Source organism: Podarcis erhardii (genome assembly GCF_964252035.2).
Source record: "Podarcis erhardii genome assembly, chromosome: 6".
NCBI classification, from domain to species: domain Eukaryota; kingdom Metazoa; phylum Chordata; class Lepidosauria; order Squamata; family Lacertidae; genus Podarcis; species Podarcis erhardii.
The window spans coordinates 14,101,653-14,117,967 of NC_138510.1; the positions used below are offsets into that span (position 1 = coordinate 14,101,653).

At 43.7% G+C, this 16,315-nt stretch overlaps 1 protein-coding gene across 1 annotated transcript in view; it reads left to right on the top strand.

Annotated features, from left to right (window-relative positions):
- Nucleotides 1-11,323: 11,323 nt before the first annotated feature.
- LOC309344776 (piezo-type mechanosensitive ion channel component 2-like) overlaps nucleotides 11,324-16,315 on the top strand; it is a 58,892-nt gene continuing 53,900 nt past the window's right edge. The window contains exons 1-6 of the mRNA XM_081867426.1: nucleotides 11,324-11,431; nucleotides 12,614-12,715; nucleotides 12,981-13,023; nucleotides 13,237-13,426; nucleotides 15,377-15,569; nucleotides 16,078-16,291. Of these exons, the coding sequence (XP_081723552.1) occupies nucleotides 11,425-11,431; nucleotides 12,614-12,715; nucleotides 12,981-13,023; nucleotides 13,237-13,426; nucleotides 15,377-15,569; nucleotides 16,078-16,291 (749 nt within the window). The 5' untranslated portion in view covers nucleotides 11,324-11,424. The remainder of the gene's footprint in view (nucleotides 11,432-12,613; nucleotides 12,716-12,980; nucleotides 13,024-13,236; nucleotides 13,427-15,376; nucleotides 15,570-16,077; nucleotides 16,292-16,315) is intronic.

Consider the following 16,315-nt stretch of genomic DNA (forward strand, 5'->3'; position numbering starts at 1 on the left):
GAACTATTCGTCAAACTAGGCCTATGAAAGACAACAATGTTGCTTTGAAGTCACAGTTGTCCTTATGTCAGTTTGTGTGTCTGTTTAGCCAGAATGGGAACTTTTTACAAATTACTTTAAAAGGCAACAAAATGAATTGGACTCCTTGGCAGGTTTTGAATAAACACACACAAATTTATTGATTGTTAACATAGTAAATAGATAATATAAGGATTTATACAATTTTACAGTATGCAGAGAATAATGAGAAATAAGAGAGGGGAGCTGAGGGCAGTCTCGGGGGGGAGGGGGTTGATGGGGAGGCGGGGGGAAAGGGGGGGAAATAATGATTATGATATGTTTTGAAATTTTGAAATTGTTAATTTTTTAAAAAAAAAAAAGAAAGACAATGTTGCTTCCGTTGCATCATATTACATTTCATGTCACTTTTTTGTTGGGATGTGAATAAATGCTAGGAGAGGATATATTTATTAGATATTATCCTTCCTTCCTCATGTTTGTGAGTTCAGCAAAGTGCCATCCCTTTGCAGCTTAAAAGGGAAGCTTAGATAGGCTAGTTTTAGCCTTTTAATCAATCCAGGATGCTTTAAGGGAGAATGGGTTTTCCTGTCCCCCTTTTCTCTCCCTTAAAACAACGATCACAGAAATGGTCTTGTTAAAGATAAAAATAGCATTTACTCACTCAGAATACTTGTTGCAGAGTAAGAGATGCAGCAGCTTTGTTCAGACAGACTTAAAATGGCCACTCAGTTACAAAGGCATACCTAAGTCTAGCTTAAAATCTGAGCTCCGTGCTCAGGCTAAGCAGATGTCCTCACATTGCTGGCAGAGCAGAAAGAGGCGGAAAGACTACGAAGGTGTCTCCAGGCAGGTAGGAGAATGTATAGCTACTCAGGGTACATTGGCAGTGTCTAGCAAGCTTACAGGAAAATTCTGTGACCTTCAGCTCCTATCATGTGCCTATGTTGGTTTCACTGCACTTTTAATATCCCACCTTTTTGAATTGCCCTGGCTCCTGCTCGATGAAGAATTCAAACTCAGGTTACAGTTTCCACCCAAACCTTTAATGCTCAGATCGGTGCAATGTGCAGGCAAAACGTTGGTCAAAAGCACAGCGGGTGCTACAAGCAAAGATGCAGTTGACCCAACAATGACCCTTGCAACCCCTGGGCAGAACTCAGCCCAGCAAGCAGTCCCGATCCTTACTTAGACTGAGCAAGCAACCTACCACTTTTCCATGGCGTCTGAACCAGTCATGTCTGTTGATGCCTGCACTGGGTGACGGAGGAGTCATTACTGCCTTCTCAGGGGCCAGTGGGGCAGGAAGAGTAACAGCACACAACTGGCAAGGTGGAACGGGACATGTTTTTTACCAATTCCTATCAGGAGATGCTGGGGATTGAACTGGAGATCGTCTGCCTGAAAAACAGATGTCCTGCCATTGAGCTTATGACCCATTCTCTGACACTTTGGATGATAGTGGTTATCTGGGGCCAATCCAGCTGCTCTCCCAATGTCCGAGTCCTGGCAGCTGCTGGAGGTCAGAGTCCAACAGTGGAAGTTTGACAGTGGAATTTGCTGCCAAGGAATGTGGTGGAGTCTCCTTCTTTGGAGGTCTTTAAGCAGAGGCTTGACAACCATATGTCAGGAGTGCTCTGATGGTGTTTCCTGCTTGGCAGGGGGTTGGACTCGATGGCCCTTGTGGTCTCTTCCAACTCTATGATTCTGTGATTCTATGATTCATGCTATGTGTCACCCTTAATAAGAACCAGAAAGAAGGGATCTAAACATGGAGAGAAACTATGGAGGTCAGACATTATTAATAGCTCTTTCTCCTTTCCTTTTCTCTTTCTTTGGGCTTTGGAGAGCACTAGAAGATGAGTGAGGTTATATTTAGTGTCCCGTAAATTTGCCAAGGCACATTATGCAATAGAAGGGAGTGCTTTACTCCCTGCATAGAGAAAAAAAGCGCTTGATTAGATATTGGTGAGGTGGGGAACAGGAACCTGTGTAAAGGAACTGGTTTTGGAATTGGTTTTCCTAGTCCGTGAATGATGGGTGTTTGAGACTTGCAGACTCCCGGACAACAATTGCCAGTAGATGCTTGACAAGCCTTTGCTGCTCTCTAGTCCCACAGCAGAGCTGATGTTTGGGGATCAACTTCCTGCCAACACATTAGCAGGTGCTGCTAATGTGGAAGCAGTTAACAAGGCTGAACTTTCTAAACTACGTGTATTTAAAGAAAAGCAGCAGTGTATTCACAGGTCTTTGCAGACGTAATTAAAATTTATACATCCTGCAGTTTACTTACCTTAACACTCATGACGATAGTTGTATGACCTGACATTTATTCCACTTCCTCATGTGGAAGCACTCCCATTTTGCACCTTCAGCATAATAATGCCTGTTTTACAAACAGCAGAAACTTTCTTCCTATTAGAAACCAGTGAGAAGAATCAGACCGATAAAGGTAAAGGGACCCCTGACCATTAGGTCCAGTCGTGACCAACTCTGGGGTTGCGGCGCTCATCTCACTTTATTGGCCGAGGGAGCCAGTGTACAGCTTCTGGGTCATGTGGCCAGCATGACTAAGCCACTTCTGGTGAACCAGAGCAGCGCCCGAAACCCTGTTTACCTTCCCGCCAGAGCGGTACCTATTTATCTACACGCACTTTGATGTGCTTTTGAACTGCTAGGTTGGCAGGAGCAGGGACCGAGCAACGGGAGCTCACCCCGTCACGGAGATTCGAACCGCCGACCTTCTGATCAGCAAGTCCTAGGCTCTGTGGCTTAACCCACAGCGCCACCCACGTCCCTTTAGACAGATGTTACTTGCGCTAAATTAAAGGCCTGGGTATCAAATCTACAAGGACCATTTCTCAGTGTGTCATCTAAACCCAGACTTGCAGTTTGTCTCTTGCTCCCAACAAGCCACAAGCTGTAACCAAGGTTTGGTTCTTGGTTTACTGCTCTTGGTTTGACGGGGAGAGACAAACGAGTTCAGACATGATGCTAAACCAAACCATCTAATCCAATCCAAATCTTCATTACAGTCATAGATCAGCAGAAGATACCACTAAACTACAGTGGAACCTCGTGTTACGCACTGTCCTCCTTGCGAACGCTTCGGGTTACGAGCTCCGCTAACCTGGAAGTAGATGTTCCTGGTTGCGAACTTCACCCCGGGATGCGAGCGAAAGTCGCACGGCAGCAGTGGGAGGCACCATTAGTGAAAGCATGCCTCCGGTTATGAATGGTTTCGGCTTAAGAATGGACCTCCGGAACGAATTAAGTGCATAACGGGAGGTACCACTGTATGGCAAACAACAAACCGGAAACACAAACCAGTCCTATTTTCTGTTTCCTATTTTGGTCAAACAGAGCATAACGGTGATCTGATCACCCCATTGATATTCAGAGGTGTCTTACCAATGAAGCTCCGTTTAGCCATCCTGGCTTTTGATCCAGAAATTCAATAGCTGGTTTTTAAATATATATATTTTCAACATGCAGACACAGTGATGGAAGAAAGTTTCACCTGCTGAGATTGTTCTGCCTTATGCAGGTTTTTAAAGGCACAGGAAGGCAGTTTCAGTTGTAGCCATTATGTTAAGGTGAGACCATCTTAAGTTAAAAATTCTAGCCTCATCCTGTCCCCTTCTCCCCCACCGCCCCCAACTCGAGCTCAGGTATTTCCTGTCTCTCCAGCAGCTCCAGCTTTCCTTCCCTACAGACAAAGTGGCGTGTGTTGTCAGGAACCATACTGTGGTCCCTTTAATAATCTCGGGTTGCCATGGGACTCCTGATATAAACAGGACAGGTTTTCAAAGATAATACTCTGCATAAATGAGGAGCTATGTTCTGTGTGTGAGCATAAGCACCCTCAGATGCATTTCTTTTTAAAAATAACTCCCTGCTGGATATTTTTAGTAGGTGAGATCCTCTGAACCGTTCCTGAACACCCAGATCAATTCTGTCCAATGTGAATTTCCCCCCTCCCCTCTCCTCCATTTCTGCATTCACTTCTTCCTGTTTGCCTAAGGGGGAAACTTCTCTCAGAGGGATGTATCCAGAAAGCCAGATACTCTCTTTGCCCTTTGTTATCAATTCTTTCTTCCCTGAGTTATCCAGTAAAGGTGGTGGAGGAGGAGGAGGAGGAGGAGGAAGAAGAAGAGGGAATAAGAACCGCAGGCAATTTTCCTGACCGATGAGCAACTGCCCAAGAATAGAAACAGATCATAAAAAAGTCTTGTCTAAGGCTGGAAAGCATTCCAGTGATCCTTCGTTAGTATTACTGTAATATGTATAGTAATTGTTCTGAAATAAATGAGGAAGGGTACTGGAAGAAGCAAAGATCACAAGTGTTGAAGCAATGATTCTTCAACATCAACTTCGTTGGACTGGTCATGTTGTGGGGATGCCTGATTATTGTCTTCCAAAGCAACTACTCTATTCTGAACTTAAAAATGGAAAGCGTAATCCTGGTGGTCAACAAAAGAGGTTTAAAGATTGTCTCAAGGCAAATTTTTAAAAATGTAGTATAAACACCAACAATTGGGTAACACTTGCCTGCAAGTGTTCCAATTGGAGAACAGCCTTGACCAAAGGTGTCATGGGCTTTGAAGACACTTGAACTCAGGACACAAGGGAGAAATGTGCTAAAAGGAAGGCACGCTTGGCAAATCCACACCATGATCAACTCCCTCCCAGAAACCAATGTCCCCACTGTGGAAGGACGTGTGGATCCAGAATTGGCCTCCACAGTCACTTATGGACACATTGTTAAAACCGTGTTTATGGAAGACAATCTCACTCGGCTCGAGTGATCGACAAAGAAGAAGAAGACTATGTAATTGTTCTGAAATAAATGAGGAAGGGGAGAATCATGTATGCCACCTTGAGCACCTTGGATAAAAGGTGGAATATAAATTAAACAAACAAACAAACAGAAGTTAAATACAGTTATAAATAAATAAATGGTATCGATGTTCCTTAAGGGCCAGTCTCACAATCCTGTCTATTTAGTGTGAATGCTCCAAAGAGTACACGATGTCTGTTCCGAAAGATCACTGACATGGAAATATCTACCTTGGCAGCAAAAGTTTCGGTGGAAAGCATCTTTCGATAAAGGAAATGCATATTTAAAAATACCCATCAGCAAAACAGTGCAAGTCATCACATTCACCCTTTGTCAGCCTGAGAAGTATAGCACTTAGGATGTAATTGATATGGAAGGAAAAAGCACATTTCGAAATGGAAAATGAGGGTGCTGGTAATAGCAGCAGATAGAAAGACAGCAAGACAAAGGAGAGGGCGATTTAACTGTCTCTGCGGGGGGAGAGCAAGGGCTTCAGCACTTAGGGGTGGGGTGGGGGAAAATCCAGCTCATTTCACATTTTAATACGAAGATACTTAATTTGCAGTTTCTGAAACAATGTGTTGGACCAAAACACAGCTATACTTCAAGAAACAGTTCTCACAAAATTAGCTGTACAGTTCTCCAGTCAAATAATGTGTGTGTGAGTACATACATTAGTGAAAATAAAATACAGAAAGGCATTATCTTGGGCAAAATTGTGTGCAGAAATTAGGGAAAATGCACCCCAAAATGCTGACTGGTTCTTGTGAGGATGCAGAAATGTGATGAACTGAACTTAAGAACAGAAAAATGAGAAAGCGAGAGAAGCAAAAATTGACCGATTTAGCCATCCTTCACTACACTCCTTCACTGAGAAATAGAAGCAGGCAACTGAGAGCCTGAAATGCAATTCTGAGCATTACTGGTGCCTCCCCAGGCTCAGAAGATGACAATGTGGGGATTCAGCATCAGCAAAGGTAAAGTAATGTGCCTTTTCTACCTTTGTGTTGATCATCTACCGCAGGTCTGGGGAGGAGAATATGTAGCTCCCATACGTTGTTGGGTTCCAACTCCCATCAGCCCCAGCTACAGCCAATGGTCAGGGATGATGAGAACTGTAGTCTAGCAATGTCTTGAGGGTTGCAACTTCCCCTTTCTTGCACTAAGTGCACATGACAGGAGCCAGAAGGAGGGCAAACACATTGCTTTCGCCATCCTGTCATTCTCCTCTGTTTTCTGACCTTAGGAGTGACATGTGGCAGCCTGGGATACCTCCACCCCTCACTGGGCTTAGGATACAGAGGGCTCATCCACACTTCTGTTTGCCCCACACCTAGAAAGCACGGGGTTGTGTGGTTTGCCACAGGTCTTGGCGGTTTTGCCTTTGCCTCATCACTTTCCCCTGGAAAACTCGCTCTCTAGTGCTTAATTTGAACAGACAGCAATCTGTGGGAAACCCAACTGCTGTTTGTTCCGATTAAGCACAAAACCATGGGCTTCCCCAGGGAGGGCAAACAGGCATGTGGATGAACCCTGTGTGTTGAATTACCATTGCAAGAGATGAGATGTTAGAGGTTGTATTCAACCTAGCTTTTACTCAATAGGTTCGCCAGAAGTGGCTTAGTCATGCTGGCCACATGACCCGGAAGCTGCACGCTGGCTCCCTCAGCCAATAAAGCAAGATGAGCGCCGCAACCCCAGAGTCAGCCACAACTGGACCTAATGGTCAGGGGTACCTTTACCTCAATATCAGAAAACATCAGAAACACTTGCCTGCGAGTGCTCCAATTGGAGAACAGCCTTTACCAAAGGTGTCATGGACTGTGAAGACACACAAACTCAGGACGCAAGGGAGAAATGTGCAAAGAGGAAGGCACGCTTGGTAAATCCACACCGTGATCAACTCCCGCTCAGAAACCAATGTCCCCACTCTGGAAGGATGTATGGAATCCAGAATTGGCCTCCACGGTCACTTACGGATTCATTGTTAAAACCGTGTTTATGGAAGACAATCTTACTCAGCTACGAGTGATCACCAAAGAAGAAGATCAGAAAACATACTTTAAAAGATTGCTGGAAAATGTCTTCACTAGGTACTGGAAAGTCAACAGGATGCGGGGGAGGGGCCTGTTCTCATCTGGGAGGGAGTTTCAGAGAATTGGGTCCACAATACTGAACACACAGCTCCAGGTGCATATAAACTGAGCATCTGTACCCTGGGAGATTCTCCCAGAGAAATCAGAGATAGGGCAGGGGAGATGCAAGGAATTGATCAGTTCTTAGGGTATCCTGGATTAAGGGCTTGTAAATTAATGCAAGAACCTTGAACTTGTCCTGGCAACATATGGACAGCCCGTGCAAGCTTTTAAGCACTGGATGAATGTCCTGTCAACTGTGCCATTTATTTGTTTATTAAATTTAGATACCGCTCTTCATCCGAGGAGCGTAGGATGGTTTACAGCAGGCTTCCTCAACCTTGGCCTTCCAGATGTTTTGAGACTACAGTTCCCATCATCCCTGACCACTGGTCCTGCTAGCTAGGGGTCATGGGAGTTATAGGCCAAAGACACCTGGAGGGCCGAGGTTGAGGAAGCCTGGTTTACAGTATAAAAAGACAAAAACACATATCGTAACATGACATAACACAACATAACAACAGAAGAACAGATAAATCAATACACAACACACCCCGCATTCCGTATAAAAGTGCAAAGATTGCTTAATTCAGGCATAGGCAGACTCCGGCCCTCCAGCACTGGTCCTGTTAGCTGGGGATAATGGGAATTGTAGTCCCAAACATCTGGAGGGCCGGAGTTTGCCTATGCCTGGCTTAATTAGCCAAAGGCCTGGGAGAAGAGGAATGCTTTGCCTGCAGCTAAAGATATGTAATGAAGAGTACGCTGAAATGGTAAAACTACCAGGAAGAATTAGAAATCAGGAAGAATCAATTTTTAATAAAGAATGGGGAAAATATATACAGTAATTTATTTGAAAAACTATTGTAAATAATTAGCAGGATTGATTTAAAACTTATGGTTAAAAATTTGAACTAAGGAATAATTAAGGATTTTTAAATAACTAGAATTATAAAGGAGATGGAGGAGAAAAAAATATAACATAAGGATCCATAATGGAGGGGAGGGAAGTCAAAGGGGGTTGAGAGAGAGAGAGAGAGAGAGAGAGAGAGAAAGAAAAAGATAGGTAGATAGTTTTCTATTTTTATTTGATGTTTGTAAAATGAAAATTCAAAATAATTTTTTTAAAAAATAAAAAAATGTAATGAAAGTGCCATATAACACTCCCAGGGGAGAGCATTTGACAAACAGGGAGCCACTGCAGAAAAGACCCTGTTCTTGTGTTGTCACCCTCCAGACCTCTCATGGAGCAGACACACAAAAAGGGGCTTCAGGTGATGACTGCAAGGTCTGGGGCAGTTCATAAGGGTAAGGGTGGTCCTTGAGTTATTGTGGTTGTGAGCCATTTAAGGCTTTACGTACACTTACCAGGGACGATTGTTAACATATTTTGCATCAGATTAACATTTATGAAGTGGATGGAGACTTTCAACAAACAACCTCATCACGTGCCAGCAAGACCCTTCATGGTTTGCAACTAAAACACAGCTTGGAACTAAAGCTTTGTGATCATTCCTGAGAGTTATACATTCAGTGGCTAAAGGAGTTTCACACCGAAGGAAAAAGCAACAACAGATCAAATTGTTGGGAGATTGGAGAAATTCCTAACTGCTGATTGAAGGCTGATTCTGTTCTGATGGGTTACCTGGATCTGGGAAACAGACGAGTAAGGGAAACTTGGGGAAGAAAAGGAGATTGATGCCTGAAAGCCAAGCACCAGCCTACTTGTTCAGCTGCAAAGGAAAATTAGGATTCAAGTGGGGGGGGGGGAGAAAACCCAGGCAGATCAATACTTCCCATTTTACAGAACATGAAGATTACTGGAGATTCACCAGTTTTCGTATTACTTTTTGTAAAAAATTAATACAGAGCCATTGATTGGTAGGCTGACCATATTTGGAATGAGAGTTTAAAAGCTTGGCGCAGTTTCCTTTAGCCATTGGGTCAGAAGGCTGGGGCAGTAACTGCAACCTACTTCGCTGATATCCCCGTCCTGATGCTGGACAGAGGAGACCATGGCAAATAGTTTAGCCTGTGCGTTAATTTTCAGATTAGGTCTGTCACTCCCCTTGGCAGCAGGTAAGACATTTCCACTTATGCCTTAAAGACTTTATGTTGCATCGTGTTTATAAGGGAAATAAGAGAGTGCAAGGAAATGAAATTTCACTAATTCAGCGGACTTGCATCAGGAATGAAACTGACCAACTTAGGTCAGTTGGATGCAATTCAACCAACTGCACACAATCCACCCAAAGGTGAGCAGTTTTTAAACTGATGCAAAAGCACGTACTTAAGTCTCTCCCGCAGAAATCAGTGAGAGTTAAAAGTGCTCAGCTTTGTCTGGACTGCATCCATTTCATTAATTAAATTGATATTGTAGTTTTGAGTTGCTTGCTTTGTAATTATTTGCAGAGGGGAGATTTATTTATTTTCAATCACTGTAGTTCACACATTTATGGGATGTGGCTTCTTGTGCTTTAAAAGTTTCTGATAGCCGATGTGTAAGAATGTCTAGAGGATTAAATGTTTCGGAGAAGAACATTCTATGGTGTTACATTGGATCCAGAAACCGTAGTTGTCGGCTAGCCAGGGCTGTAGGGCTGCTGCTATCCAAGCAGAAGGTCCCATTGAACGGCTTTTGTGCTCTGCTGCCGCCGCAAAATAGAACCCTGCTATACGTAGCTGCTATGGCATTAAAATAAATAACTAAACAAATCATATCAATTGGACTCATGTATTCCTTTGGAAAGAAATCAGACACGCTATTTTACAGAAAAATTGCACAGCCATTTTAGCAGGAGGAAGTAGGTGTGCTGCTTTATATGTTAGGTGAGCAAGCAATTCATAATGTCATGCTGGGCTAAGACAAACAGGACATCAGACAATTGCTGCTGTTGCTGCATTCCTATATAGACTTACCTGGAACTAAGGGCTCTCTGGACTTCCTTTTGCACTGGGCTTCCCAGGCACAGCTCCACACTTTATAGCTCTGCATCTGAGCAGTTTATTTTTGTCCTGACACTTCCCCGAGGAAAACCTGCATTTTACTGCTGAACCGGTGGAAACAGCAATCTGCAGAATGAGCCAGTCTCACTGTGTTCAATGGGATTTACTCACATGTAAAGCATTAAGTTGCAGCCTTGCAAAAAGTTGTAGCCAATGTTTAAAGGCCCAGCAAGCTCCAGACATACTGTTTGGGATGGACTCTTAAACTCAGTGTTGGTGCTTCAAGGCTCATGTTGGGCAAAAGCGCTCAGAGAGGGGCCATCGTTCAGTGGTAGACAGACCTGTGGAGAGGGGCGGGAAGCCAAGTACACTTGCCCCTTGCCTCAGAGGGCTAAGCTGGCTGGGAGCCCCCACCGGGGACTAGCCGCTTTTTGATTTGAGTTTATAACTTTATTCCAACAATACTCCCGACCCAGGCCTCAGGGAAGCTCTGCATGGCTCTTTTGGTAGAGCACATGGCTCTACCAACATTCCTTCAATGAAAATAGGGATGTCCTGTTCCATTATTATTATTATTATTATTATTATTATTATTATTATTATTATTACTACAGTTGTAATAATAACTTAATTTGTTCGGGAGATCCGTTCTTAATCTGAAACTGTTCTTAACCTGAGTACCACTTTAGCTAATGGGGCCGCCTGCTGCCACAACACGATTTCTGTTCTCATCCTGAAGCAAAGTTCTTAACCCGAGGTACTATATCTGGGTTAGCGGAGTCTGTAACCTGAAGCGTCTGTAACCTGAAGTGTCTGTAACCCGAGGTACCACTGTATTATTATTTATACCCTGCCCATCTGACTGGGTTGCTCCAGCTGCCCTGGGCAGCTTCCAACATATATTAAAAAACATTATAAAACATTATAAAACTTTCCTATACAGGGCTACCATCAGATGTCTTCTAAATTTGCATAGTTACTTATCTCCTTGGCTCAGGGATCGCATAACTCCATACCCTCCAACATCTCTCCAATGAAAATAGGGACGTCCTAAGGGAAAGGGGGACATTCCGGGATCAAATCAGAAACCAGGATGGCTTCAGAAAATCTGGGACTGTCCCTGGAAAATAGGGACACTTGGAGGGTCTGCAAGGCTGGCATTCAGAAGGTCTCATGTTCAGTTTCTGGCACTTCCAGTTAAAAGGATTAGATAGCAAGAGATGGGCAGATTTCTGCCTGAGATCCCAGAGAGCCATTCCTACTCAAATATTGAGCTAGATGTACAAACAGCCTGACCTGGAACAAGGAACCTTCCCATTTATTAAATGGTAAGCTGGAGGCTTTCTCGCATCTCATGCTGAGGATTTTCTTATGTAACGCTCGGTTGTTTCCCTAGCTATAGGTTTCAGATACAATGGGCTTTCTGTGGTCTATCTCTTCTTCTTGCTGCTCCTGCCACTGTTCCCCAAACCAAATGCTGTCACCATGAAAGGTAGGCAAATTGCTGAAAGTTTCAGATCAAGGGTGGGGAGCTAAGTGCTAATTGTTGGTGTTATCTACTGAAGTTCTCACCCTGGGCCAGCAGGGGGATACTGTAGATAGTTTTTACTCAGGTCCCCATATGCAAATAAGGGATCGAAAGTGACGTTCAGTGATTGGATAGTTACAGAAAGTTGTTACAGTTACGTTGTACTGGAGCTCTATATAAGTAGGCTGACTGAACCCTTCAGTTCAGTTCTGTTCTGGCCTGTGAATAAACAAGAGCTGTTTGAAGAACCACTGTGTTGTCTGATATGTTCACCCACAACTTAACAGTTAACAGGCAGTTTGAAGGCCCTCATTGCACTCCCTTCCTGGGGTTATTGATCTTTAAACCCAGTACTATTTTTCTAGAAAAAGAGGTGCCGGAACTCGCCATGAAGGCCTCCCTTCTTCTCTTATAATGGCAATGGCGCCCACCTGAGAGGTGCCAGAACTGAGTTCCAGCGAGTTCCAGCTGAAAAATAGCCCTGTTTAAACCATTATTATTATTATTATTATTATTATTATTATTTATTAGATTTGTATATACCCACATGTCTCAGGGCGGTTCACAATATAAAAACACAAAATACATAATCAAAAAACAAACAAACCAAGAATACTTGTTCCAGACAGACAGCTCTTCAAAGAGAGGACATCTTCAATCAGAGGACTGTACTCCATGAAGTAGGGACACAGCCACGCTAGTGGGGCCAACACAAAACTTTTTGATGCCCTCCCTCCATTTCCACATACAGAGGCGTACCAGAGTGGCATTTGAATTTTGCTTGAGCACTGATGATAGGACAGAATTCTCTACCTCCCCTGAGAAGAAAGATCTAGCTTAGAGGGTGCACACACAGCTCTGCCCACCCTCAACATTTTGCTGCCACTCTTGGTACCCCAGTGTCTGCCACCTGAGGTGGCCACTTCACTCTGCCTAACGGGAGGACCGGCCTGTACCCTAAGAACTTGCAAAAGTTCCTGGAGTGGAGTTCCATACCCTCCAACATTTCTCCGTTTCCCCTCAAAAAATGCCACCAGAAAAGGCAGAGGTGTGGGGTCTCAAAGGTATAGCCAGTTTAAATTTTTCTATGCTCTCTCTTTTGGTGGTGGGGTCCATGAAAATAAAGTCTACATTTTTATTTTTCAGGGTCCACCGGGCAGATGCTTAGCGCGATCACCTACACTAGCTTCATTTTCCTTGCGGTTCAAGCAGCTTTTCAGATTGTTTTCCATTACCTACCACCTAATGGTAATGTCTGCTCAACATCATATAGGAATGATTCAAGATGCTATTGCAATATTCTGCCCATCTGTAATTCCCAGCAACTGGGAAGTTAGGTTTTTGCATTTTACATTTTCCTGTGTTGAATTGTGTTCCCCATTTTAATACCCATTCACCCAGTTTAGATTAGAGAGATGCTTTTGTTTCTACCACCCTGAACAATGTGCTATCATCAGCAAACTTGACCACCCCACTGAGTCTATAACTATGGTTCTTTTCCTTTTTAAAAAAGATTTCTTATGGGAGAAAGTGCTGTGCCACTTTGGTTTTCCGAGGTAAGACTTAATTTTTATCTTACGTTTTCATTTTTATGCATTGCATATTGATTAACTATTGTACACCATGTTGGAGGAACATTGTGGATGGGGGCATGTTTCCCCAAAGTGATATCTAAGCAAGATATGGAGCACTGAATGTGTGGCAGATTCAGGGAACTTTGCCCTTCTTGAATGCAAAGCCTTTAACCCTATGCACCTTCTTTTCTTTAGGTTTAGCCATCTCAATGCTTGGAACATCATTTGTCTTTTGGCTCCCGATATTGGAATGTTTCTCACCAGTCTCACAATCACACAACTTTGCAAGAAGATGGTCAAGCTTCTCAACCGAAAAGCCCAGCTTCATCCAAGGAACCAAGACCTGTTTCCTTGCAATGAAGAAGAAGAGATGGAAGGGGAAATGGTAATTATGTAGACCTGCGTTCAAATTTCTTGGCCTTGTAGCATATGAATAAGGATTGCAAGGGGGAAGAACAAGTGCTTTCCCTTTTTATTATTAGTTTGAGTTATTATGTAATATGAGAAACAAAACCCAGCAGAAACATACATAATATATAAATGCATTTACACAACACATTAAATGCATAAATGAATTATGGGCTAGATTAAGCATACCACTCTTCAAATATTTCATTACTGAGCTAACAATAGACCAAGGTTTAAACAATTTAAATAGTTCACTCTATCTGGTTAGTGGGGGGAATTTGCATGGATTATCTGCTTAGTGGGAGAAACCCTAACGATATACATATGTTCTTAAGCTAAATTTCAGAAAAGGGCAACCAGAATGATTCAGGGTTAGGAGAAATTCACCTACGGAGAAAAATTATAATATTTGGGACTTTTTGGTTTAGAAAAAAGACAAGTAAGGGGGGATGTGATAGAGGTGCAAAAGAAAGTGGATAAGGGTGCATATTTTCCTCCCTCTTTCGTAATTCTGGAACAATGCTGAATGTTAGAAGATTCAGGGCAGACGAAAGACAGAACGTCTTCACGCAGCACATGGTAAATTTGCTCTCACCTGATAGTTTGGCGGGCTTTAAAAAGAGGATTAGGTAAAATATATGGAGGATAATGTTTTTGATGGCTACTAGGAATCAAGGAAGGGACGCGGGTGGCGCTGTGGGTAAAACCTCAGTGCCTAGGACTTGCTGATTGTATGGTCGGCGGTTCGAATCCCCACGGCGGGGTGAGCTCCCGTCGTTTGGTCCCAGCTCCTGCCCACCTAGCAGTTCGAAAGCACTCTTAAGTGCAAGTAGATAAATAGGTACCGCTTTATAGCAGGAAGGTAAACACCGTTTCCGTGTGTGGCGCTGGTGCTGGCTCGCCAGATGCAGCTTGTCACGCTGGCCACGTGACCCGGAAGTGTCTTCGGACGGCGCCAGCTCCCGGCCTCTTGAGCGAGATGAGCGCGCAACCCGTAGGGGCAGGGGTACCTTAGGAATGAAGGAACTGCCTACACTGCCAGAGGCTGAACATTTTCCAGTTCCTGGGAATCACATGTGGGGAGATAGGGGTCACCAATCCTCTTGCATACATCAGGTTCGCCAGTGGGAGAACAGGATGCTAGACTATCTAGTCTTTGGTCTGCTCCAGCAGGACTATGTTATTAGATTATAGTACATTTCCTCTCCTCACACTACCTATTTCTGGATCACATCAGCTGCTGGATGTATTGAAACAAAGGGATTGTTACTAGGAGAGGACATAGAAGGGTGTCTCCCACATATGGTCGACCACTGGGAGAACAGAATGCTGGGCTAGATAGACCTGCAGGGATCTTCTTAAGCTCCCGAGTTATGATGTGTGCTTTCCTTTATCCCTCTCAGTAGGGACAACCAGTTGGAATGCATTAATCTTGCACGATGAGCCGCAGACTGAGAAATATTTAATGATGGATTATTTGCACTGACTTCCAGGCTTTGTATTCTGAGCTTTCATATCTTTGTCTTCAGTGAGGTTGCTCATTCATTAGGCTGAAGCGTGACATAAACCGGGTTGCAAAAGACTCAGGATGAGCTTATCTCTCTTCTAGCAAACGCCTTCATCTATTTAGGGACATCGAACACTTTGGCAGTTTGAAGAACAACCGTGATAACTAGGTGAAACAGCATTGTGGGCTCACCATGCTTTTGTTCCAAGTGAAACGTCGAAGGGATTGCTAGAGTATCAGAACAATATCCATGCTGCAGGACAAAACACTTACATTATGATGTCTCAGAACCAGAGACATTATTAGCGGGCAGTCAAGTGGGCCCAACTCCCAAGATTTTTGCTCTGGGCCCCAGATCTCTACTGACTGAGCTATCCCAGCTATGAATTGATTCTTATTTCATTGTTTCTGGATCTGCAGGAATCTGAAGCAGAAACTGACAATACTGATGACGAGGAAATGGAAGGTTCACCTGGGCAGGATAATCTGGAGAATGGCCAACAAAGATTCCTTCTGAAACTCACTTTGTTCCTAGCGGCCTTGAGGATCCTTTGTGAAGGTCTATTCAGCAGTGCTGGAAAAGTGGCCGTCGTGCTTCTGTTGGGCTTAGCAGGTAGAAACGTTCTGCACTATTTTACTGTGTGTTTCATGACTGACAGCTGAATGGCTGAACTGGACTCTACTGAGGGGGGGGGGAGTAATGCAAGGTGATGTGTGCCAGTCTCCACCTGTGACATTTCCCTCTCTGATGGGCCATTCACATGTGCAAGTTGTCTCTCAAGAGTTCTCCAATGCATGCATGCTCCTCTAGTAATATTCTCTGGTTTTTATCAACAAATGTTTAATATGTGAGAGGGACTGCAGCTTCCTGTTCTAAACTGTCGTAAGTCTGCCAGAGACAAAGGATGCATACATTTAAAGCATATGACTTCCCCTAAAGAATCCCAAGAACTATAGTTTACCCCTCATAGAACTGAAATTCCCTCCCACCCCTTAACAGATGACATTGCCCATGATTCTTTTGGGAGAATTACAGGCACTTTAAATGCATGCTGCATACGCAGCCAAACCCAGTTTTCCATGCATACCTGAAATTTTGCATTTGGTTTCTTTATCCATAGGCATCATCCTACCTTCGGCGACTTCTGCAGTTTATTTCTTCATCTTCCTAGGTCTGTGCTCCTGGTGGTCTTGCCATCGGCCAATCAGCCCAGTTGCCTTCAACACTTTGTGTGTTTTGGCTGCAATATTCAGTGCAGGGCACCTAGGTGCTTTTTACCTGTACCAGCTTCCGTACGTCCAGGACCTGGTTCCTCCTGAAGACATTTATGCCAGGTAAAAAGATCAAACTCACACGCT